The sequence below is a fragment of the Arabidopsis thaliana genome (assembly GCF_000001735.4).
Source record: "Arabidopsis thaliana chromosome 1 sequence".
In the NCBI taxonomy this organism is placed as follows: domain Eukaryota; kingdom Viridiplantae; phylum Streptophyta; class Magnoliopsida; order Brassicales; family Brassicaceae; genus Arabidopsis; species Arabidopsis thaliana.
In genome coordinates, this window is record NC_003070.9 from 9,943,658 (window position 1) to 9,969,016 (window position 25,359).

Sequence of the window (25,359 nt, forward strand, 5' to 3'; positions counted from 1 at the left end):
GGTTCTTGAATCTCGCTAACAAGCTCGCCTTCAGCTTCAGCTTCAACTTCCATAAAACTCTAACTCTACACCAAGTATATTAAAAATAACTACATAGAACTTTCTTCAAGATCTTCGAGAAAGCCTTGAATATATGGAAATGAACAAAGGGAACCAGAATAAAGATGTTTGGGGATGACAAAAATGTAGCAGAAAATCATATAAGAGAGCTCCAAGTCATGTGTCTTATACAATAACTTTGTCCCATGTTTCTGCACGTTTTCTACTCTCATTTCTTTCTCCCATTTTTGTAGTGAACCGAATTAAACCGGTTCTGATTTCATTTTCTTCCAAATCTGAGTCAAAGCCTCTAAAGGGTTTCTTCTTCTCTGTTTCTTCTATCTTCAGGGTTCAGACTTTTCACGGAGTGAACACAAACGCCTACGATAAACCAATCTCAGAGGTCAGCTCGATTTCTGTCTTTGTTAGGTTGTATTTGGAGGTTTTTCAATAGGAGTTCTCAATTTTAGGAGCCAATGTCAGTTTCTAGATTGAAATCGATCTCAATACTCAAAGCTTAGATCGAATTATATGCTAAAGCTACCAACTTTGCATAACCGATTATGTGTTGGTGACAATGAGAACAAGTGTGAGTTTGTAAGTAAAAGAAAAAAGCCAAGAGCTTGGAAACCAAACAATATAGATAGAGAGAGATACAGAGAGAGGAGATGATAGAATATAGGATAAGGTGTTACTTCACTCTGACTTCTTTCTGCATAAAGTTTCAAAATTAAGTCATTTTTTTTGTGTGTGTTTTGATTTTCAGAAACAGCTTCATCGTCAGAGATGGAGGCTCTTTCCATCAACGCACCAACTCAGGCTTCTACTTTGCCCTCCGGATTACAGTAAGTTTCTTCTCTCTATCTCCCCTGCAATTTTATTGCCTAGGATTTAAGAAGTGAATGTAACCAATATTGGTGTTATATTATTAGTTGATCTCTTGTCTAGTTTCTTCCGCATGTTTTAGATAAGATTTCAGTGATAAAGGCACGTCCTTAAGTTTGTATTCTCCAATTCACCATCGAAATTTGGTTTGTGATTTCCCTCTTTTTGCATCACTTGTCAGGTAGAAACCTTAGAAAAATAAAGATAGATACTTTATTTGTGAATCTTCCAGTTTATATTTGCACTTGTCAGCTTACCGGATTAGATCTTTTATTGATTCAGAATAAGTAAGGAGGTCGAAAAAAGATACAATGTAGTTAGAAGTGTTGGTGAGCAATGCATACATGATGATGAGCTGAAGGATCTTCTGGCTAAGAAGGCTGCTCCGGTTTGCTACGACGGTTTTGAACCATCAGGGAGGATGCATATCGCTCAGGTGTGTTACACTTGTCATATGCTTGTTTCACATAGCTTGCTTTGGAATTCTTTTATGTTCTTTCTTCTTTAAGTGAGAAGCTTCTGCTGGCGCGTTTAACTCTGCTATTACCTTGGCAGGGACTGATGAAGATCATGAATGTGAACAAGTTGACTTCTGCTGGTTGCCGAGTGAAAATATGGATTGCAGATTGGTTTGCATATATGAACAATAAGTTGGGAGGTGATTTGAAGAAAATCAGGGTGGTTGGAGAATATTTTAAGGAGATATTTCAGGCAGCCGGGATGAATAGTGAGAATGTAGAGTTTCTATGGTCATCCGATGAAATAAATGCTAAGGGAGATGAATACTGGCCTCTTGTGATGGACATTGCCTGCAGAAATAGTCTCGCCCAAATAAAACGGTATGCCCAAGTTTCATTTATTTGCAGTCATGTGAATGGTGATGATAAACATTCATGAGTATGTTTCTGGTCTTATCAGGTGTATGCCTATTATGGGCTTGAGTGAAAATGAGGAGCTGAGTGCAGCTCACATTCTGTATGTGTGTATGCAATGTGCCGATACTTTCTTCCTCGAGGTACTTTAATATGTATTTTGTCATAATTTCTCCCGTGTATAAGTGTTCCCCTGCTCTCGTTAATCATCTTTGGATCCTTGAAATTTTGTAGTGGCGCTCCAATCTGTCTATATCAAGTCCATCGACCTTTTAACTTTTCTATGATTGGTGTTGAAACTTTTCCTTAACCTCTGCAGGCTGATATTTGCCAGCTTGGGATGGATCAGCAAACAGTTAATCTGCTAGCAAGAGATTATTGTGATGTCGTAAAGAGAGAAAACAAACCTGTCATCTTGTCCCACCGTATGTTCTACATTTTCTGTTTGATATCTGTTCTGCTGTGCATCTTTCCAAGGGCTCTTTTAATCTCTAGTTCTAACGGATTGCAGATATGCTTCCCGGTCTTCAACAAGGACAGAAAAAGATGTCTAAGAGTGATCCTTCATCAGCCATCTTCATGGAAGATGAAGAGGTAAAGTAGCTTGTTCGGCTCTAAGCTTAAAAACAGAGAGGGTTTGATAGTTATTTAATCGTGTTATTTTGACTTCCAGGCTGAAGTTAATGTGAAGATTAAGAAAGCTTATTGCCCTCCGGATATAGTGGAAGGTAACCCATGCCTTGAATACGTCAAGCACATAATTTTACCCTGGTTCAGTGAATTCACAGTTGAGCGAGATGAAAAGTACGGTGGTAACAGGTGAGTTTTTCTAGTTTTTATGGACCTTCTGTGTTTTCGTTCTGTTCCTGGGTTTAATCTCTAACTAATGGCTGCCATGAAATATTTCTTTGGTCAGATTTTCTCAGTATACATGTCTCTTTGTCAGTTTATCTAGCAATGCGAAGTACTAACTTTTGGAATGGCATTTTTCAGGACCTTCAAAAGCTTTGAAGACATCACCACTGACTATGAAAGCGGCCAGTTGCACCCAAAGGATTTGAAGGACGCTCTGTCAAAAGCGTTGAATAAGATACTGCAAGTAAGTATTTCCTTCTGTTGCAACAATACAGTTATAATATTACCTCCTAGAGGAGATTAGGTCATTAATTTTAGGTTTTGGATAGTTTTAATCTGTTTTTACCCATATTGCAGCCTGTTCGTGATCATTTCAAAACCAACAGCCGCGCCAAGAATCTGCTCAAACAGGTCAAGGTAATAAAAATCTCTTTCCACTCATGTTTCAGGTACCATCAGTTACTTATAGATCTACTGCTTGGACATTCATACGCAACCTCTAATTTTTCTCTCCTTTTTGGTTTATCATGTGTTATTGTAGGGTTACAAAGTCACCAGGTAAATAAATTACGGAGCAAGAAGCATACTCAGATGGCAATATTTTAGCAACTTCTCTCATTAATGAAACTTTTTATAACCAAAACCTAATGTATTCATGTACTTATTGGTCTGTCAGAGTCATACCAACAGCTTCATCTACAAAGGAGGAGGATCTTTCCATCAACACATCAGCATCTTCTTCGGCCGCCGGATTACAGTAAGTAATCTTCTAGTGGTTTCTTGACTTTCTTCTGTATCTCCTATTCAATTTCTTTCATGTTCCGTTGCTTAGTGTCCGAGAAGATAAATGACTTAGGAGTATTCAATGTTTGTTTTCTCATTTAATTTGGTTTCTTTGTGACTCGTATCTGAAACTTGGAGATAGATTTTCTTGCTTTAGTTGCTTAATAGTGTCCTCCTGTGATTTTAGATAGATTAATCAGGAAAACAAGGCACAGACTCTAGTTCAAGTTCTACTATGTTTTATCAATATGTTTGTGCGTTTTCCTATCGTGTTATGCACTTGTGGTTTAGCTGATTAGGACGTTATTACTTCAGGATGAGCGAGGAGGCCGAGATGAAATACAAGATTGTGAGGAGTATTGGTGAGGAATGCATACAAGAGGATGAGCTGAAGAATCTTCTAGCCAAGAAGCCTGCTCCTATCTGCTACGATGGTTTTGAACCATCAGGAAGGATGCACATCGCCCAGGTCGGTTATCATTCAGTTTTGTTTGATTTATATTGCTTAAAGATTCTGAGTGGCCAATCATAATTGATGCGAGATTTCTCTCATAATTTAAGCCTCTTTGGAAATGTTTAGTCAAGGTTGAAGACGCAGCTTGAGAGTTGTCGAGCTTTAATAGTTTGTTCCGTTCTATGTGATTATTTTGAAGGATTTTATAATCCGAAGGATAAGATTGTTCATTAGGATAGATGAGTGTACTTATATAGATAAAACTTTTATTGAAATAGAAGATTACTTGCGAAAACTGAAAGCCTTTTTGCTGTTTTGATTATATATATTTCTTTGCATGAGAACTTTCTTATAACTTGTCTCGTTTTGGTATTTCCATAACAGGGAGTTATGAAGGTCACCAATGTGAACAAATTGACTTCAGCTGGTTGCCAAGTGAAAATTTGGATAGCAGATTGGTTTGCTCAATTGAACAACAAGTTGGGAGGTGACTTGGAGAGAATTAGAGTGGTAGGAGAATACTTCAAGGAAATTTGGCAAGCAGGTGGGATGAACAATGACAAAGTAGAGTTTCTTTGGGCATCAGACGAAATAAATGGCAAGGGGAGTAAGTATTGGCCTCTTGTGATGGACATTGCTCGTAGAAACAACCTACGTCGAATCTTGAGGTAATTAATTCCCAATGCTTGGTTTATGTATAATTGCAATGACAACGGATCTGAATGAAATATGTCACCTTTCCTTACAGGTGTGGGCAGATTATGGGACGTAGTGAGACTGAGGTGCTGAGTGCAGCTCAAATTCTTTACCCCTGTATGCAGTGTGCGGATATTTTCTTACTTGAGGTACTCTTAAATGCAGTTTTGGATTATATAATACATATACACTTCTATGATTGTTATTGATATTTGATACTTGTTCTTTGACCTGTGTAGGCTGATATTTGCCAGCTCGGGATGGATCAGCGAAAAGTAAACATGCTAGCAAGAGAATACTGTGCTGACATTAAGAGGAAAAATAAACCCATCATCTTGTCCCACCGTATGTCTCTTTGCATTTTCTGTTCTTTCCAGTGCTGTCATCATCTTGAGCTGTTTTTAATAGCTTATTGGCTTTGCAGATATGCTTCCTGGTCTCCAACAAGGACAAGAAAAGATGTCCAAAAGTGATCCATCATCTGCAATATTTATGGAAGATGAGGAGGTAAACTAGTAGCTATAAAGTTGCAGAACAGAGTAGAGCTTTTGTAGATATCAAACTTGTGTAATGATCTTTTGTCTTCCAGGCTGATGTTAATGAGAAGATCAGCAAAGCCTATTGCCCTCCGAAAACTGTGGAAGGCAATCCATGTCTCGAGTATGTCAAATACATTGTTCTACCACGATTCAATGAGTTCAAGGTTGAAAGTGAAAAGAATGGCGGCAATAAGTGAGTAGTTCGAATGAAGTCTTGCAACTTTTGGATTTCTGCATCACATTTGGTATCTGCATAACCACTTCTGAGACTGATCTTTGAAATTCTTTTTAACTGTCAGGACCTTCAACAGCTTTGAAGATATTGTCGCCGACTACGAGACCGGCGAGCTACATCCCGAGGATCTGAAGAAAGCTCTGATGAAAGCATTGAATATAACTCTGCAAGTAAGGACATTTCCATCTATAAATGACGATACTCTGCAACAAACAATGAGCAAGCAATCCTTATTAAAAAGCGTCTTCTTCTCTAAGTTTCTGGCATCAGTACAATCATCATGGAACATGAAACTCGTCTCTTTTCAATCTTTACTTGATGTCCGAGTCATTAATTTTATGTATATGAATGATATGCTTCTTATTGTTACTGTTTTGTCTCAGCCTGTTCGCGATCACTTTAAAACCAACGAGCGTGCCAAAAATCTACTGGAACAGGTCAAGGTAATAAGAAACTATTCCCCGTTGGTTTGATCAAAGCCCATTGCTTATATATTCCTCTAACTATTTTGGCTTATCGTTTTTTTCTTTCTTTTTGCAAGGCTTTTAGAGTCACCAGGTGAAGTTGCAGAAGCAAAGAGAGTATTTGTGGACATCAGTTAAAGAGCTTTCCTAAGGATTTTGGTGGTTACTAAGAAAGCTAACAAATCTCTTAAAGTTCATTTTTGTTTTTTGATAGATATGAGCCTCGAAGATTAGAATCCAGTTGGACAAATTTTGTGATTTATTGTCAACTAAAAATAAACCTCCACAGCTACAAGAGCATTAAACTAAAATTTTCCAGTATTATTTTTTACCTCTAATCGAAATTGTGAATCACACTGACTAGTAAAAAGAGCTAGCTGATGGTAAAACGTAAAAGTTACTACCTGTAAGTAATTCCTGGAAAAAAAGAAAGATAAGAAAGCAACAAAATAGTCAAAAAAGAGGCGCGAAAGTGCAGTCAGATCAGGTGTGGGGAGAGAGGAGGAGGGGGTTCATGGAATGAGAAGAAGACACGTAAGCAGAGAGACATCAAAGTCATGATTTCGTGTGAGTGTTGAGTTGTGTTCTGTTTTTGTAGGAGGCAGCCAGTCAGTACCACTTGATGACGATGCTCCTTTTGTCCTAGCTGCTACTACAAAGACACGTCATAAAGCTCTTATGTATCACAGGCTCACGTGAACACGAAAGCCACATTCACATTTTTCTCCAAAATATTTCTTGAAAATGATTATTAGTACTGTAGTAGCTTATATAGCTTTGGGGTATCTCTCTTTTTTTTACTGTGCTTATAGGTAGGGTTAATTTAAATAATTAGATATGTCAGAGAGAGAGAAGTCAGACATCAGAGTTCGCACGTGTATAAATTTTGTTAGATATGGACCAATGCATTTGTTCAATCAAAACGACAGACCCTAAGCCTTGTCACGTGAAAGGAAACACAGATTTTTTTATTTATTTTTAAATAACCCTAAAACCAAACAAAAACATCTTACAAAATGTCAAGAAATAGAGAAGTTAAAAGACAAATTAATCTAATAAAACTTCAGTTGATAAAACAAAAACAAAAAACCTCTAACTAATTTGTTTTAATTCATTGTCTATTACTGAAAATTATAAGCCACTTCAATTGCTATAAATTTTTGACTCCTATGATTACTATATATTTTACACAATATAAAGACTTAAACTACGTCACTTTTTAGAGGGAAAAGAAAGAGCCTATGTAATCTACTCTATTAGTATAGACTAGAGAGTATAGTAAGTTTGCATAAGATGGGCTAATGAATTTTGGACAAAAAGAAAAACAAAATCAGTCAGAGCTAAAGATAGAGTAGTTGTGTCAAGTAACTTTATTTAATGATCTCCTTGTAGCCTTGTCCTCGTGCATCATAAATATATATGGGTGCCAATAAAACCCCAAAAGAGAGCATTTAAATACTTGTCAAATAATAGAGTGAAAGATACAAAAGATAGAGAGAGATGGCTATTATCAGTACTAGGGATTACGTCAGCATCCCTATGCCACAGGTTCAGTCAAAGAGGCGGCCCATTTTTCTTTCCTCTTCGTAAATGTACAAGATTATTTATTTTTAGTTCTTTTTTCTTTGATCATTTTGTATCAATGGTTGCTGTGAGAAAAAGCATCGAGATTGTTACGATCGAAAACAAAGTACTTGAATTATGAAAAAATGTTTGGAGAGCCTATGCAAAAATGATCTTTCTATCTTCTTTTTATAATAGCATAAATTTCATAGTATGGCATTATCGTCACTAGCAAGTAATGAGTTAATTTACCATAAGTTACAACGGTAATGAGGTTGTTTGGAGAGTAGAACTAAAATATTTTATTTCTAACCATTACCTAACAAATCTTTTTTATATAACAGAAGTTGTAAATGGTAGATAAGAAAACAGTATTAGCACTCAAAGGAATGATTAGCATTGTTTTCTTTCATGTCCTAGAATAAGTCCACTCACCACTAGAAGTATTCACTTTATGAGAAATCCTATTGTATTTTTTCAAATACATCAACTTATTAAAACAACATTATTTTGGTGTAGAACACCCACGTGTAACAATCTCTCAGCATACCACCGTCACATCACCCAACAGCAAAAGATCGAACGGTGCTTGATTCTTGCAAACCCCAGAGAAAACCTCGATCCTAGAAATCAAACACTATTCAGTTTTGTTTTTACTATTAACTTGCCATATATATTACGTATAGGCAACAAATAAAGATAGATAATCGTCAAAAGAAGCCGAGGATTACGGGTGTTCTCAAGCGGCCCTACAAACACACCTCTTGCTCTTTAAACTCACTCACTCTCTCTCTCATTTGGGTCAAACGAGCCAACAAAGCAAAACCTCTTTCTTCTCTTCTCCACTTTCTCTCTAGATTCTCTCATATTTCCCCTCTTGAGAGTCTAACAATGGCGTCAACGACGTGTGCAAGAGAGGTGCATTACAGAGGAGTCAGAAAGAGACCTTGGGGTCGCTACGCTGCTGAGATACGAGATCCTTGGAAGAAAACTAGGGTTTGGTTAGGCACTTTCGACACTCCCGAAGAAGCTGCTCTTGCTTACGACGGCGCTGCTCGTTTCCTCCGTGGTATCAAAGCCAAAACTAACTTCCCTTCTCCTCTCTCTCTCGACCTCAACCACCTCCCTTCCGCTCCCTCAGCCGCAACCGCCGCCGCAAATAACCAACCCCACCAACACCAACAGCTCTGGTTCGCTGCGCCTCCTCCTGTTCCTCCAAGCTCCGACCATCATCACCAACACCACCGCATTTTTCTCCGAACCGGTGTGCTAAACGACAAAACTTCAGATTACTCTTCTACAGAAGCGCCGCTTTACTTCACCTCCTCGCCTAACACAGCCACGTCATCGCCTGGTTATCAAGTGGTTGGGTTTCCGATGATGAATTCTTCTCCTTCCCCTGTTACGGTGAGACGTGGCTTAGCCATTGACCTCAACGAGCCTCCGCCGCTTTGGCTTTGAAAACAAACGATAAAGATGGATATAGCGGCGCCGTTTTGCCTACTTTTCTATACGGCGCCGTTTGAGACCACTTTCGGTGGAACTACTTTAGTTTCTTTTTTTAGCAAATAGTATCTTTTTGTTAGAGTTAGTAGACTTGTTTTTATAATTTAATCCTTCTTTTGTTCGTTATGTAAGAGTCGGAGATCGATTGTTGTTGTGAGATCCATATGTTGCGGAAAAAACAAGAAACTTCTTAATTAGCAACACAAAAACTTAACAACGTCTGAACGTGGATCTAATTATGTTTGTGGATCGTGTTACGACCGTCGCTTATGTCGGTTTCGAGGGGGTTTTAAAAATCTTATCGTATTCTATGGCGTGTCGTGAAGTACGGACTGACTTGTGCAGCTGTTTGCTTTGCTAGTGTCCTGTTTGACTCACGCGCCTCTCTCTTAAATCACGACAAAAGACGGACTGAGAAAAGAAGGAAACAAACAAAAGAGATAGAGACTAATGAGAGACGTAAATGCTGAGCAAGCGTGTGAGTTTGGACTGGCTTATTCACTTACGGACAAGATATGTGTATTATGAGTCTTGAGTTTGTAAATAAATTGTATTTTTTTATTTATTTTGAAAATTTTCATATGAATTCGAACAAAAGTTTTCTGATAAAATTAGAGGAAGTTTAATTGTCCTATAATTTTTCTGCTCATGTTTACCAATCTTATATATGTTATGCGTGTATACATATATATATAGAAGCATCTAAAAATATAAAATAAATAAAATTTTTGACGGTCCTATATAGATAAATATCAAATTCACATAACAAATTTATCTACAGAAGTCTTAAAATAACGCAAATTTCAGTAGTAAATGAAACAAACATGTTTGATATAATCAAATATCATAAGAAGTCAAATTAATTAACTAAAGGAGATCTCACGTAGCGAAATCAAAACTTTCATGCAGATTGTGAAGATTTTATGTTTATGTTTTATATGTAGAACCGGAATCGTGTAGTTTTATGAGACTATAAAACAGTCATAGAACTGTTACATGTGTTAGACACTTAGACATATGTATTGACTAAACAAAGATCATGCATTATGCATATTGCTTTCATAAAAGATCAAATTCTAACAGTTTCGTTGCAACTTCTTTTTATCGTATTTCATAAGCGATTTGTAATCGACCTCATGTAGCTTTTAGCAAGAGAAAGACAAAAAGAGTTTAGCGACAAATTTTATAATTTAAGAAATATTTAGAACCTAACAAAAAATTTATGTTTTAGGCCTAATAAACCAGTTGTATAATCTGAATTTAAACATATGTTCGCTATGACGACGAACCTCTGCATGTGTTTCTGCGGTGCAACTGAATTTACCAAATTGGCCAAAGAGACCCCACGCGCCGCCGCATGATATCGCTTGTGTTAGTGAAAAATCAATTCAAAACTTTGGGTTGCTACATTACTTTTTTTTTATATGGGCTTAACTGTTTATTTTAGTCCTTCCTTGCGTGTCTCTTGTCGTTTTCATAAACCTTATACCTAAGGTTTATATAATTATTTGACAAAACAAACAAAAAAGTCTTATAACAATTTAGTGCTATTTTTCTTGAAAGTGTGGCGGCAGTGGCCGACCATCAATTTTTGAGGTTTATAATCAATAATGCCTTTTGTGTGTATGAAATGGTTCGAAGATATGTGTCCAAAATAAGTCCCAACAAACTATCCGCGGTTTTGGAAATTATTGGTTTCTGGTTTACAATTTCTGAGTTTTTAACTTTTTGCTCTATGTGAGTATATTGTGTGCCTATTTAACCCATGAATTTAGGTAATAAGGCTAATCTCTTCAAAAATTATTCCTTTAGCTCAAAAAAATTCAAGAGGAACTAATCGTTAGTTTTATGTATCCCATTTGATTTCTTCATCTCCGAGAATCAACAAATTCAAAATGAAGGATTTCTGAGATTTGATATAGAACTGATAGGCTAAGAAAATCAAGATTATTTCTGTCAAAAAAATTATATAAGCTAATTGAAATCTAGTTATATTATATAAGATAATTGAAAGGCAATGGACATTGTTGACAATTGACAGTAATCTTTTTTTTTGGGGGGGGAGCAATAAACATTAATATTTGGGCCAAAAGAATTGATGGGCTGTTTAGCAATCGAGGTCCAAGTTCAGTTTTGTTAACGTTGATACAGATATTGTAGGTAAAGTATGTATATGGAAATGAGATATATATCGAGCAAACCTATACTCATGGACTACTGTATTCATCTAACATTTTGCCATTATTGATCCGACTTATACAAAAGACAGTTAGATGCTACACTACTCTTAACTTCACCCATACAAATCGACCATACAAGCTTTCTCTGGCCAGTACAAAAAATAAGGCTCCCTATGAATCTCTCAAGCCAAAAAAATTGATACTCACATAGAGGACAAAACTCTCTCATTGCAGAACATAACATTTAACCATAAGAAATGGCCAGTATCCATATAGGATTGCAGCCGATAATCAGACGTTATGTTTTTAGCAATGAGACTACCGCCTCTATCTAATGTCAGGCTTTCCCCAACAAGTTTCCATTCCCCAAACTGATATAGAATAAAGAGGAAATCCAAAGATTAGTATCTGAAAGATGGCTAACCTCTCGACGACTCGACCTATTTATAGTTCCTACCAAAACGTGTATAAACTATCGGTTAGGAGTTTGTCCAAAAGAAAAATTATGGGTTAGGAGAAATAAGTAACTATACATGTATAAATGACTTTCTCTTTATTTAGATATATTAAAAGACACAATATCTATGTTTTATTTTTCTATAATAGACTTTTGGTCAATGATAAGTTAAAATACATTCGCATATAAAAAATCGTACATTCATATATAGAAAAGATAACAAATATTATAATCTAAGAATGAAAACCGTACAATTCATTTTCCATATTGGCAAAAATGAAAATTAAATAAGAAATGATCATATAAGTTATCGATATACAAAATTTCATCTTAATTAAAAAAAAAAAAAAATTCAGGTAAATTGAGTTTTAACGAAAAAAAAAAATAGTGTGTTATACACGGTATAGACTACACCCAAATACAATTTAGATAAACAATCTATATTTTTCTTAAAACAACGATTAACATAAGATATCTACGAATGCCACTTTCCATAACAACAAGAAACAATACAACAAAACGATAACTTATTATTTTAGTTTTTGAATATAATATAAATTATAGATTGCTTATCTATAATTTATTAAAAATATATATATATATATAAATTAAAAAAAAAAAAAAAATTAGCGTTCTTACAACTAATGCCGTTATGTTTAACAATTTTACAAAGAAAAGTTAGAGCTTCTTGTCCTAGCTTGTGTTCCTTGATTCGAGCAAGATAACTTATTATTGCTTTTGTTCAAAACAGCAAATTTTATATTTGACCAATAATCTCATTATCCTGAATAAAGTATTATCTCCATTATATTTGTTTATTAAAAAAATAATTAAGAATCCTACTATTTCCTCAAATCCAATTGGATATAGGTAAAAAACATAAGATCAACAACCTTATATGTTCATCAGAGAGATTAATACCAAAACAAAGTATCATTTTAGTTGATCAGGATTATCATTAATGATATTTAAAAGAACATCAGCAGATCTGAACGAAACACGATCTCAACACTAAAAAATTCTTTAAAACTATCTGCTGATGACCAAAAAAAAAAAAAAAAATTATTGGCACCACTTAAACTTAAAGCTTCTACTTAGATGATGATCAAATAATACTCAATTCAGAAACATTTAATTATATCTAATAATCATAATTAAATCTTAATCAGTTCTCAGGTGGAGGAGGGAAATTAAGATCCAAGTCCAAAACCACACGTCGTCCTTCATATCTAACGACATCCATCACCACCGACGAAGAATCCGATTCACTCCTTTCATCGAACACCATCATCCCAGCCTTAACCTGAATCTTAGGAAAAGGGAATCTCGAACTAACAGAGTCAGATCCGAGGTTGAGATTAGGAAACGATGATTCCACGGTGCTGCTCTGGCTCAGGCTCTGTGTCAAACTCAAGCAGTGGGCGTTGATGTTGTAACAAGGGAAGTTGGTTTTGGCTTTAGCTCCACGAAACTCAATAGCACGTTTGTCGTAGGCACGAGCGGCTTCTTCAGGAGTGTCGAAAGTACCGAGCCAGACACGTGACTTCTTGAAAGGATCTCTGATCTCGGCTGCGTAACGTCCCCATGGTCTCTTCCTCACTCCTCTGTAACGGACTCCGTTACCTTCGTTGGTTTTGACGGCCGCCGTTTTAACTGTCGGTGCCATGACAACAACAAACAACAAGATTTGTTTATGTAAGAAAAATTGTTTATGTAAGAAAAAGAAACGCTGAGGAAGTTTGATGAGTTTGTTATGTGAAGAAGTTTGTGAGGACATCATTTATAAGGAGGAGACGACAAATATAAGTCAACAAAGGGGCGGCCGAGTGGCAGTTTTGGTAATTAAATCCATATTACGTGGCTTCTTTTTTTTGTCTCCACGAAAGAGGAAAGTGAGAGTGAAGAAGCTTTTTTTTTTTTTTTTTTCTTATTACTAAAAGACATTTTATCTATTTAGTGGTTATTTTCTTAAATGTTTTTATTTATTATGTTGATATTAATGTTTTTTTTTTATAGTTTGTTAATTTTTTGATTGATTTTATTTGGATTTTCTATATATTGCGTGTGGTGAGGAGCCCACGCGCTTGCTTGACACGTGTTGACTTGTGTTGTCTGCTTCTATTGGTTAGCAAACTGTAAACAGACACGATGTGTGATAATGATTTTAGATCTGTTATTTTTGATTAAATGCGAGTTTAATTTTGATATGTATATCTGTTTAATTATTTGTTACTAAAATCCGAGATTAAGTATGTTGTCATCTTTTATTTTTTAGAGGAAAGGATAAAAAGTAGTAGTTATTATTGAGTTTATATGGGTCTACCGTTTTTAATTTTAGGCTTTGCATGGAAACAATTTATATTTTGCTATAAAAAAATAAAAATAAAAATATGTTTTGCTTCTTTTTTTATTGTATATTGCTTGTCATATTTTGATTTTTTGTTTTGGAAAAATATACTTCAGAGTGTTTTTATTATTTATTCTTATTTTCTTATTAAAAATAAAGAAATAGGAAAACAACTTTCAATTGACTTATGGTGATGAAAACAACTTTCAATTGATTTTATAGAAAAATTAAAAAAAATATATTTATTATTACTAGAAATGATTCGTTAATGACATTCTCAAATTATAATTTATATTTCTGACAAAAAAAACTATATTTTCATCTAATTATTATTTTTTAAATCTGGTTTTTAAAAGAGATAATTTTAAGTGTATGATTTGATACAAAATTGAATCAGTTGCTTATTTTCAAAAAGAAACTTTCCTAATGTTCTTATAAATATCATAAATTTATCAACATAGTAATTATTTCAAACAAATTTTATCCTCAAATACAAATATAAGTAAAGATATGGAGAGTTGCATACCAATGTTTCTCTATATATATAAATTAACAAACATATGACATGTGTTATTATTTAATTATCAATTGAAATAATTATTATTAAATGAAATTATATATATCTTTAAGTATTAAAAATTTATCATGTATTGAGTAGTAAAGAAAACAAATACTGTATACAATTACTTATCTTCCTAATTATTGATAGTTGGCAAGCTGTCACGAGAGAAAATATTTCAAATTTTAATACAATCATATATTTTTACATCATATTTATGAATGATATGTTAACACTATATATAACACAGTAAATATAAATCTAACCATTTAAAAATTTATAACTATTTTAATAAGCTGAAAATATAATAATATCGTTATATATAGTATTATGTTAAATTTAAAATTTAATATGTTTATTTATATATTCCAATAAAATTTGCCGTCACAATAATCTTATCAAATATTTAATAACTACTAACGCGAATGGTAAAAATCAATTATTTGTTTACTGATAAAGCAAACGATACGAAAGAAAACAAACATATTCCAACCATGATATTTGTTAATTTGTTTTTTTATCAGATTAATTTTAAGTTGTTTTTATTATAAATTTTAATTTATTATAGATATGATGGTGGTGGTGTTTTGTTTAGGCAGCAGCGGCATAGCAAAGAAAAAAGACAGCGCTGTAATTTATAGAATTTAAAGATCAAAGGATTTTAATACCATGTAAGATGAAAGAATCTTTTGTCATTCTAGATGGTATGACTGAATTGAGAAAGATCTTATTTGAGTAAATATACAATTAAAAAAAGTATAGATATACACAAACAAATCATAATATATTCTAACAAGTTCTATTTAAAGAATTAGTCCTCCAAATTGTTTAATTCTATTTTTTTCATAGCTTGGTAAACGAAGTTGAGGTTGCGTAGCTATTCATAAATTTAGGTTGGTGTTTATCTTTTTAAAATATTCACCCAAATTTAACTATGTGTTTATATTGATGATTCAAAACGAAAATATTTTTTTTGAAAACTCTTCTTCTTCCAAAAAAACAGAAAATCGTAGCCAATATTGCAAATACTGCAAATACTTAAACTGGTCTCACATGCGGCTGCGGATGGCTTGACGAAGCACACATGCAGCCTTTACGCTCAATAATTGGTAGAACAATTAAACCATATCTTAAAAACAAATATATGTATTTTTTTTTTAAAACAAAGAATGATTACTTACTTATGTGTTACTTAAAACAGACACATTTTGACAACAACAAAATAAACAATGCACACATTGTATAGACCATAAAACAGAAAGATCGGGTTGAAACCAAAGACAGATGGCTGCAAAATTGTCGGAGAACAAACACTGATGAGAATCATATTTTACATAGTTAATCGAAGTATAAAATACTATAATACTAATACTGATACTAATGTTTAAAATATAAAAATGGGATAATGTTACCTTTTTCCAGGATTGCCCACATTTCAGATGCAATGCATTTGCTCCACCTTGATTTCAAAGTTTGATAGATTCTTCTCCTCACAATTTCACATTATTTAATTGCATTTTGGACTTTGAGGTGAATGGACCATAACTACTTGGTCTTCATAGAAACATATTTTCTTTTCCAGGGGTATTAATGAGTATCAAGCATTTAAATCGAAAATCGGTCGGACTACCGGAAACTAATTTATGCAATAGTTTTCACCAAAAAGATCATCACTAGGACCAAAACAAATCACTAGGTGATGAAAAAAAAAAATCACTAGTTAAAATGTTTTAATTGAATAGTAAACACATAGCAAGTAACATAGAGAATAAAGACTGCAAACTATAACTACTTATAAAAATATCAAATATATTTATCTTATGAAATTAACAAACAAAATTTCTAATAGTTCATATAGCTAATAAAATCCTTTTATTTTTCTTTCTTGTGAAAGAGCTTGTAACTAAAAATAGAAATAAAAAAATATCCATACATAGGCCCCACATTACACACGGTAATCGTATCATTCTCATTGGTCGATCGGATTCATTTCTTTTGGACAACTTACTATTCCAAATTAGATATGTAATTACGTCTTACGCGCTGAATGTTTTTTAATCATAACTAATACGGATAGTCTTGGTGTGGTATTAATCATAACAGTGGCATATAATACTAATACAAGGTTAACGGTTCAGGTTGGGCACAAAACAGTGGGTTTGATGCATGAATGAAACTCACATGTGTTATAAAGTATCTTTACAAATTAAAAATCACAATTAAGGCCAACTAAATTATTGAACTTGCCGGGAATATAACAAAGGAGGAGACTTCGGATCTTTTCGTGTGGTCAAGATGGGGACATTTGGATCAAAGCGTGTCCGTCGTTGACTAAATCTCATTTATTCGGTACGGATCATATGGTTATAACTAAAATAAATCATTTAAAACACATGTTATATTAATATTATGAATCATGAAACTCTTTTTTTTTAAAAACTAAATTTACTTCAAAAACATCTCATTTTGTTTCTTATAGAAAATGGACAGTTAAAGCTTTAATGCGTCTGAAGAATATTTTTTGCTCTTATAAATTCAAAATAATTTGTAGTTGTTAATGCTTTTATGGTCCGATTGTTCTTTTTGGGGATAGAACTTATGTTAAATTTGATTTGTTATGAAATGATAATAATAATTTGGAATCTCTGTTAAATTTGATTTCACTATGTTAAATTTGATTTGTTATGAAATCAAATGATGGTATCATTGTAAACTATAGTTTCAATATTGTGTGAAAACAAACCATGCCCCAAGTCAGCATAATATTTGGGCCTTACCATACTACTGGGCCTTGATCTATTTTTGAGAATCAATAGCCAACTGATTTCGTTTCCTAGTGTATAAACAACCAAGTACATGCAACCCTCATGATCTTTATCATTCATAAGACGTGTGATAAACAAACAACTATTGAATCCTCAAAGGCATTATCTTAATTACATTATACGTTTGATATAAAACAAGCTAGTTTCATAATTATACAAAAACATTAATTTAACAAGATATGAGCTGTAATCCTTTATGTAATCTGTTTTTAAATAGCTCAAAATAAGTAGGAGCATCATGCAGATCGTAAGAGTTTTGGAGATTATGCGTCTTCATGTTTCTAACATGTCTATGGTTCTCATAACTACCTTCGTTATCGTCATTTTCTCGACCGTAATGGCAAGACCTTCTATCTCTACGAACAAATCTCCATCTCTAGATTTAGATCCTTCGTTTAGGGTGAAATCCAAGAGCTTTTTACCAAAGTTGTATGGCGATTATGGGTTTTGGAACCCAAGCCCGGTTTACGGAGGAGGTTTTCCTTATCCCGGGCCAGTTCCTCATGGCAGTCTAGGTCCAATACAGAGACATAAGAAGCCGAAATGAAACCGGAAGATATGTTGGATTGGATGTTCTTCAACTTTGCTACTTACAGGTAAAACTTTTGACATATGGGTGTTGTATAAATAAGGTAGTGCTGATTAAAGCTTGTGTAGGTACTTACTGCATATGAATAATGTCATTGTTTATGTTTTGTAGTAGATACAAATAGTTATATATATACACATCTTGTTCCACTCTCTAGATAAACCATGTATGTGTAGTATATATATAATCTTTACAACATTGGCATGTATTCAGTTATGAGAAAAGATTGAGTTCATGAAATATTTTTATGAAAAAACATGGAGCATAAAGTAGCTATGACTAAAACTAACAAAGGATTTGTTATCTTCCTTAGCATTTTCCGAAACATAAATTTGAACACGAGTCAAAAGGAAACGCTTCATAACCAAAAATTCTTGGGTAATTTGAACACGAGACATAGAATTCAAAAGATCAACTTGGTATGGTGACTTTTCTTCAAGTCTTACACATGCTTTTCGGGTTCAACCACACGTTAGGAATTTTATTGAAATATATTTTAGGTGATTTTCTTAACAAAATGTTTCATAGCATCGTAGAGTATTTTTTCCTTGTTAATATTAAATACAAAAATTCAAATTGCATTGATATCTCTAGATGTATCTATAAAACTGATATAATTTCTTTAAATTCATCCAATTAACATCGTTTAAATACTTATCAATACTCAAATAATTACTTTAGTAAACGTTTGATTATATACATCTTCTAACTATAAGTTGTTGAATAAGGGTATGTATGTATACATTGTTTTGATGTGAAGCCAAATTTCTCAGATCCACTATTCATCCGATGACAAGTTACATTTGTTTACAGTAAATATTGAAGAAGCCAAAGATTGATAACTCTTAATCACAACAAACTTAACTAGTAGAAATTCATGTGTTTTTATATTGTTTTCAACCACATTTTTCAGTCGAATTTGAGATCCAAACTTTATAGAAATATATGTAAAATCCTACTATATTTGGTCCGACGCCGCAACTTTGTCAATCACACAGTAACATGCGACGAACAACGTGTAAGAAGTCTCGTTGCTATATATACCAACTGTAGTGTGGTTGACACCCAATTACACAAACAAAACGAACATATGAAGGGTTATATGACAAAATCTTACATGGAAATAAATATTAAAGTCGATGATGTAACGTCTCACAGCCTTACATTATGAGAAAAGTCTACCAAAGAAAGTTTCATGTTACATGTTTTGGTATCAAGTCTTCATGACATCCGCCAGAAGTTTATATTAGGGAAAATCATATTTGCAGATCTTGATTCAAATTATATATCATTTTGGTGGTGGGCACATCTAAATTTCCTAAGAAAATAGGTTAAATCTAAATAAGACTTCATTTTAACAACTCAGTCTAGACTGTCTAGTGATTGAAGGATTAATAAGAATGAGTTTAATTCGAGTTTTTTTATATAAAAAAAATTGTGGTGAGCATTGAGTATACATTAAATGACAACTCGAAATTAATCCAGATCTCTCAGTTCTTAAAAGATAAAAGACATAAAACTAAATTTAGAGTTCATTCAAAAATAAATAAATAGAGTTTGATAATGATTTAGATAATTGAACACATTAGTATGAGGTTAAATAAAACACTAATATGAGTGACACAAGCTGATTTTTTCAAAGAAATTGTACTAGATGATATAATTGATAAAATCATAACTAAGAAAATTATAATTAATTAGAACAGTAGACATCACACTAGACAATAACCATAAACTTCGTTAGTGTTAGAAATTGGACAAAAAACTACAAAACAAATCTGCTGATTTTACATAGTCCTAGTCAAATATCATCAGCCTAATTAACTGCCTAAGTGTCCTCTAACAAACTTAAAAAAAAAATCAGTAATCTACTTGCTACTAAAACAACATTAAGACAAATTAGGTAATAAAATATTATAATTCCTTTTGTCACATTAAAATCATTCACATTCACACTATATAATTCCATATCCGAAATTCAAACATAATTTTAGCCGTAAAGTCAAAGTAATGGCGTGTTGACTAAATAATGTTTTAACGATTTTCTTTCCAAAACTATTCTTAAAGTATTTCACTTTGAGCCATACACCGTTGACCACTTCAATACCTTCGCGCTTCTCTTCTTCTTCACCACCACACACAGCCACAATCTTTTGAATTTTCCTCCTCATCATCGTCTCTCTCCGATCCATGGCCTTTAACAATTTCACCCGCCTCGATGCTCACTCCGCCGCCGAGAAAGCCGTCTCTGTAATCGGATTAGGTTACGATCTCTGCTCCGATGTTCGTTTCTCCGCTTGTAAAACCACACCCGACGGTTCCAGGTTAGTCGAAATCGACCCGACTCGGAACCGTGACTTAATCTTCCCCGGTGGTATCGTCGTTAACAACGTCTCGAGCTCGATTAAGTGCGATAAAGGCGAACGTACTCGATTACGCTCCGATATACTCTCTTTTAATCAGGTTTTTTAGTTAAAATCTAAATAATCCACTGAGATTCGTGTTTTTCGTTTTTAGAAACCCTAATTTTTGAGTGTGTTTTTTTTGTTTTTGTGTAGATGTCGGAGAAGTTTAATCAAGATATGTGTCTCTCCGGGAAGATTCCGTCAGGGATGTTTAATAATATGTTTGCGTTTAGTAAATGTTGGCCAAAAGATGCGAGCTCTGTTAAGACTTTAGCTTATGATGGTTGGTTTATTAGTTTGTATAGTGTAGAGATTGTTAGGAAGCAGTTGACACTACGTGATGAAGTGAAACGTGAGGTTCCTTCTTCTTGGGACTCTGCTGCACTTGCTGGGTATGGTTTTGATGATTCACTTAGAAAGTTTTTAAGTGTGATTTGGAGTTTATGTTAATGAGTGAGATTGAATTTTTGTTTTTTTTATAGGTTTATTGAGAAATATGGTACTCATGTTGTTGTTGGAGTGACTATGGGAGGTAAAGATGTCATTCATGTGAAACAGATGCGTAAATCGAATCATGAGCCTGAGGAAATTCAGAAAATGTTGAAGCATTGGGGTGATGAAAGATTTTGTGTTGATCCTGTTGAAAGTAAATCTCCTGCTTCTGTTTATTCAGGGAAGCCAAAGGTAAAGAGTCTAGTAGTCGGGGTCTAGCTATCAGTGTCGTTGTGTTCAAATCACAATGTAGCTTGACATGTTTTTAATGGTTCTGCAGGAGGAGAATCTTCTACAATGGGGACTTCAACCGTTTGGTACCTCGGTTAGCTCTGCTGTTGTCATGCATACCAAGAACGAGGTTCGCTATTTCTTACTATTGATGCAGTGAGTCAAATGGGTTTTCTTTTTAAGCTTAAAATAATTGTGTATTTGCATCTCCAGGAGATTATGAGGGTTTGTATCAGAAGAGGAGGTGTTGATCTGGGGCAAAGTCATGAACGATGGCTCTCAACAGTATCACAAGCACCCAACGTTATATCGATGTGTTTTGTTCCTATAACTTCACTCTTGAGCGGTCTCCCAGGAACAGGATTTCTTAGTCATGCAGTGAACTTATACCTCCGATGTGAGTATTTTGTTCTTTTTTGGCTTTTGTATCTTAGGTACTCAACGGTTCATTCAGGTAACAAGGTTGTTTAAAATGTTGTAGATAAGCCACCTATAGAAGAGTTGCATCAGTTTCTTGAGTTTCAACTTCCACGCCAATGGGCTCCAGTGTATGGAGATCTCCCTCTTGGACTACGCCGCTCGAAACAAAGTTCTCCATCCCTTCAGTTCTCTTTGATGGGTCCAAAACTATACGTCAACACATCAAAGGTACATTTGTTTTTCACATTGATCCATGTAAATGATAACCCTTTGCTAAGTTTACACTTTCCAATTTTTTGAAAACTGTTGTGTAGGTTGATTCAGGTGAGCGACCAGTAACCGGACTACGCTTCTTCCTTGAGGGAAAGAAAGGAAATCATCTAGCAATACATTTGCAGCACCTCTCTGCATGTCCTCCAAGTCTCCATCTCTCACACGATGACACCTATGAACCCATCGAGGAACCAGTTGAAAAAGGGTATTATGTACCTGTGAAATGGGGAATATTCTCACACGTTTGCACCTACCCAGTTCAGTACAACGGAGCACGGTCTGATGACACCGCCTCTATTGTAACCAAAGCCTGGTTAGAAGTGAAAGGAATGGGGATGAGGAAAGTTCTCTTCTTGAGGCTCGGTTTCTCACTAGATGCTTCAGCTGTTACACGTAAATCGTGCTGGGACAATCTTTCAACAAACTCGCGCAAATCCGGTGTTTTCTCGATGATCAGTACAAGACTAAGCACGGGATTAAGTCCAAACCCGGCAACAACTAAGCCACAGTCTAAGATTGATATAAACTCTGCAGTGTATCCTAGAGGGCCATCACCGCCTGTGAAACCAAAGTTGCTGAGTCTTGTAGACACGAAGGAAGTGATGAGAGGTCCAGAGGAACAACCTGGATATTGGGTTGTGACTGGTGCTAAACTTTGTGTTGAGGCAGGCAAGATCTCAATCAAAGCTAAATACTCTCTGCTCACTGTCATATCGGAAGACTCACTGGTCTGAGAGATTCATTTATTCAGTTCCAAATGACAGGGAGGGGTGTCTAAGTAGAGAACACAAGTGTAGTGTGCGTGTTGGATTTTGACAGATTTCAGTTTGTGATTAGCTTTAATCAGTTGTTTTTGGGTTGTGAACAAATTTATTTATCTGTTGATGTAAATGTTTCGTTGTATATGATATTGTTGAATTTTACATATAGTATATATGTATTCGTGTAGAACATATTTGGATGAAATTGAACCAGTTTCATTTTTGTTCTCCTTAAAAAAGTTCAATGAATCACAAAAGTACCATCGTTCCTTGTTGCTTTAAATCTTCTTCGATAACAATGGCTTCGAAACTCCACACATTCTGTCCTTTTTAATGCGAGAGAGGAGACAAACTGGACCAAAAAGATTCATGAAAATTTTAGTTAAAGACCAACTTCATCATCTTTGACAAAACCTTTTAAAGGAAAGATTCAGCTCTCATTTTTCTATGCAACTTTACAATGTTCAAGACTTCAAGTAGTCTATTCCATTCCCCTTTCTGACTTTTTAAAAACTTTTTCAGTAATTACTTTGAAAAATTCGTAGCAAACACAAAATTTTATTCAATACAACAACCAAAACAAAACAAAAACCAAAATATCAACTCAATAAAAAAAGACAAACACATGAGACAGAAAAAAACAAAAATAGAAAGAAAAAAGTGGAAAACAAAACAGGCAACGGTCAAACAAATAGCCTGTCAAAATGCTGACTTTTAGTTAACATGTCAGTATCTCTTCCGCGACGCCGTTTTATGACTACGTACAATCCCCACCGACCTCGACTTACTCAGCCTCATCGCTGCCGTCGTCACCGGTCTTTCTTTCTCAATAAGTAATCTCATTGTAACCACCGTCTCATCACCAAACCCGTCGTATGGATCCGGTCCAACTTTCGCTCCTACTGATCTCGATCTCAGCACAAAATTCCGACGACGAAACGGCAGCGTTTCCTCCGGAACTAATCTCTCGTAAACATCATCCACACTCGTCGTCACGTTCGATACCTTCCGATTCTTCCTGCTTCCTCCTCTCACAATCCTCACATGAATCTCTTCCTTCTCTTCCTCAACCGCCAAAACATTTTCCGATCTCTCTTCACTCCTCCGCCGCAGTTTATTCCACGCCGGAGATAACTGCCTCACCGTTTTCAAACACTCAACAACCTCTAACATATCTGGACGTTTCTTCGCCGTCGATCTAACACACCTAGCCGCCATAACGGCCAACTTCCGAATCACGGCGTAATAAGGACGGTTCTTAATCTTCAAATCACAAATCGCGTCGTAATCGCCGCGTTTGATAAGCGGCACCGCCCAATCAACGATACACGACGGACTATAATTCAAATCAATGGCTTCTCTACCACTAATAATCTCCAACAACAATATCCCAAAGCTGAAAACATCGCTCTTAGCCGTCAAGTCCGCCGGTGCTAAGTACGACGGATCTAAATATCCCAACGTACCCGCCGGCGGAGTATATTTCAAACGCTCATCGTCAACGTTTCCGATCAATGCTAATCCGAAATCAGCTAACCTAGCGTTACCGTCACCGTCTATTAAAACGTTACACGATTTAATGTCACGGTGGATCACTTGAGTCTCTGCGGTGTGAAGAGCGTGGACAGCAATCGCGATCTGAAGCGCGTGTTTAATTCTCCGATTCCAACTACTTAACCGTGAATCTAACGAACTACGAGAATGTAACTGATCGTGAAGCGTACCGTTAGGCATGTACTCGACGACTAACAGCTTTGTTTTCCTCCGGTGGTCAACGCAGTAACCGATTAAGTTGACCATCCAACGGTGACGAACCCGTGAAAGAATCTCGATCTCATTGTCTACCTGACTCACGTTGTTATTGTTATTACCAACGGTAGTGGTGATTGTTGTTCTCTTGACGGCGGCGAGAAGCTTTCCGTCGTCGAGAACTGCTTTGTAAACTCTGCCGTGACTTCCTTTTCCGAGGAAGTTATTGGCGGAGAAGCCGTTAGTAGCGACGGCGAGTTCGTCGTAGTTGAAAACCCGAAGCTTAGGAGGATGACGTTTCTCCGGTACTTTAGATCGTCGACGAGGATTCCAGTTATAAGTATCGCAGATTGCGACGGCGGATTCGCCGTTGCAAGAGAGATAACCCATGGGAGAGATTTAGAGAGAGAGAAAGAGAATGGAACATGATTGAAGTTTTTGAAGAAGAAGGGTGAGGTTACTGTTGAACAGCTTTGGTGCAAGAAAGCAAGAGAAAGGTATGGTGTGAAAACAAATCATGAAATCAAAGTTGCTTTAATTTCAAAGTTGCTCAATTATTTAATTTGCAATTAACGTTTTTACGTGTGTGTATCTGTGCATGAGTGAATGTGTGTAATCATTCATTTCCTTAAAAGTTTGATATGATTTTCTAAAATTATTTCCGCCTCAATGTATTGTTAGTTTGTTATAATGATACACTTTTAGAAATTAAGATTTTGCATGTATCAATTATTGGTATTTTATAGGAAGATTCATCGCCGGATATCTTGGTGGATGATTGAAACAAAAAAAAAAAAAACGTAGCTAATTCGAATTTTCTAAACTCTCATGCTGGTTTTCGGGCATGTTCAAAATGTGTGACTATACAAAAGATAACCAAAATATTACATATTTTAACTTTTAAGCTAAGCCAAACACACAAGATTTCTTTTAGATGTACAATAATAAGCACAAATTAACATATCAATATTATCATTGGCCCGAGCATTCCTAGTATACTGTAGTTAGAGATGAGCATACATAATCTACATTTTGTCTCCTACGAAAATGTATTTGGTCTTATGTGTAGAATCTAGAGCCTCTTTAGGGATGAGACCAAGCGGGAACAAGGATGATAATAGGTAATTCAAAGATTTTTATTCGTGTATTGTTATAATCCAATATAAAATCTGTGCACACA

At 35.0% G+C, this 25,359-nt stretch overlaps 6 protein-coding genes and 1 long non-coding RNA gene across 11 annotated transcripts; 5 read left to right on the plus strand and 2 right to left on the minus strand.

The window, feature by feature from the left end:
• The first annotated feature begins 79 nt into the window (after positions 1-79).
• Positions 80-6,178, plus strand: AT1G28350 (Nucleotidylyl transferase superfamily protein). 3 transcript variants are annotated; one of them, NM_001332810.1, is made up of 22 exons: positions 80-253; positions 388-442; positions 806-884; positions 1,207-1,360; positions 1,480-1,763; positions 1,843-1,939; positions 2,116-2,221; positions 2,308-2,390; positions 2,470-2,615; positions 2,790-2,895; positions 3,009-3,068; positions 3,193-3,209; positions 3,328-3,408; positions 3,750-3,903; positions 4,273-4,556; positions 4,637-4,733; positions 4,824-4,929; positions 5,009-5,091; positions 5,174-5,316; positions 5,423-5,528; positions 5,742-5,801; positions 5,900-6,178. In NM_001332810.1, exons 3-22 carry the CDS (start codon positions 826-828, stop codon positions 5,918-5,920), a joined length of 2,247 nt encoding a protein of 748 aa, NP_001319097.1. In that variant the 5' UTR covers positions 80-253; positions 388-442; positions 806-825; the 3' UTR covers positions 5,921-6,178. The 3 variants fall into 3 exon arrangements, with proteins under 3 accessions (NP_001319097.1, NP_174157.4, NP_001320714.1); NM_102601.6 differs by having other exon boundaries at positions 179-442; positions 5,900-6,151; NM_001332811.1 differs by lacking the exons at positions 80-253; positions 388-442; positions 806-884 and adding an exon at positions 917-1,105 and having other exon boundaries at positions 5,900-6,176.
• Positions 6,179-8,104: 1,926 nt separating this feature from the next.
• Positions 8,105-9,448, plus strand: ERF12 (ERF domain protein 12). The gene has a single exon (NM_102602.6). It carries the CDS (start codon positions 8,277-8,279, stop codon positions 8,844-8,846), a length of 570 nt encoding a protein of 189 aa, NP_174158.1. The 5' UTR covers positions 8,105-8,276; the 3' UTR covers positions 8,847-9,448.
• Positions 9,449-12,116: 2,668 nt separating this feature from the next.
• Positions 12,117-13,323, minus strand: ERF11 (ERF domain protein 11). Of its 2 annotated transcripts, none has more exons than NM_001332812.1 (1): positions 12,117-13,303. In NM_001332812.1, the coding sequence occupies exon 1, from the start codon at positions 13,192-13,194 to the stop codon at positions 12,694-12,696; it is 501 nt and encodes a 166-aa protein (NP_001319098.1). In that variant the 5' UTR covers positions 13,195-13,303; the 3' UTR covers positions 12,117-12,693. The 2 variants fall into 2 exon arrangements, with proteins under 2 accessions (NP_001319098.1, NP_174159.2); NM_102603.3 differs by having other exon boundaries at positions 12,159-13,323.
• Positions 13,324-17,397: 4,074 nt separating this feature from the next.
• AT1G28375 (uncharacterized protein) lies at positions 17,398-18,088 on the plus strand. Its single transcript, NM_102604.3, has one exon. It carries the CDS (start codon positions 17,498-17,500, stop codon positions 17,804-17,806), a length of 309 nt encoding a protein of 102 aa, NP_564306.1. The 5' UTR covers positions 17,398-17,497; the 3' UTR covers positions 17,807-18,088.
• Positions 18,089-19,790: 1,702 nt separating this feature from the next.
• On the plus strand, positions 19,791-22,663 carry NSL1 (MAC/Perforin domain-containing protein). The gene is made up of 7 exons (NM_102605.3): positions 19,791-20,311; positions 20,407-20,645; positions 20,736-20,937; positions 21,026-21,106; positions 21,190-21,373; positions 21,458-21,624; positions 21,711-22,663. Exons 1-7 carry the CDS (start codon positions 20,039-20,041, stop codon positions 22,401-22,403), a joined length of 1,839 nt encoding a protein of 612 aa, NP_564307.1. The 5' UTR covers positions 19,791-20,038; the 3' UTR covers positions 22,404-22,663.
• On the minus strand, positions 22,529-24,838 carry AT1G28390 (Protein kinase superfamily protein). Of its 2 annotated transcripts, NM_001198177.1 has the most exons (2): positions 23,219-24,644; positions 22,529-22,782 (listed from the first exon to the last, which is right to left on the minus strand). In NM_001198177.1, the coding sequence occupies exons 1-2, from the start codon at positions 24,567-24,569 to the stop codon at positions 22,709-22,711; spliced, it is 1,425 nt and encodes a 474-aa protein (NP_001185106.1). In that variant the 5' UTR covers positions 24,570-24,644; the 3' UTR covers positions 22,529-22,708. The 2 variants fall into 2 exon arrangements, with proteins under 2 accessions (NP_001185106.1, NP_174161.1); NM_102606.4 differs by having other exon boundaries at positions 22,739-24,838.
• On the plus strand, positions 24,180-24,399 carry AT1G06153. The gene has a single exon (NR_139029.1). It is a non-coding gene; the product is annotated as an other RNA (long non-coding RNA).
• Positions 24,839-25,359: the final 521 nt, after the last annotated feature.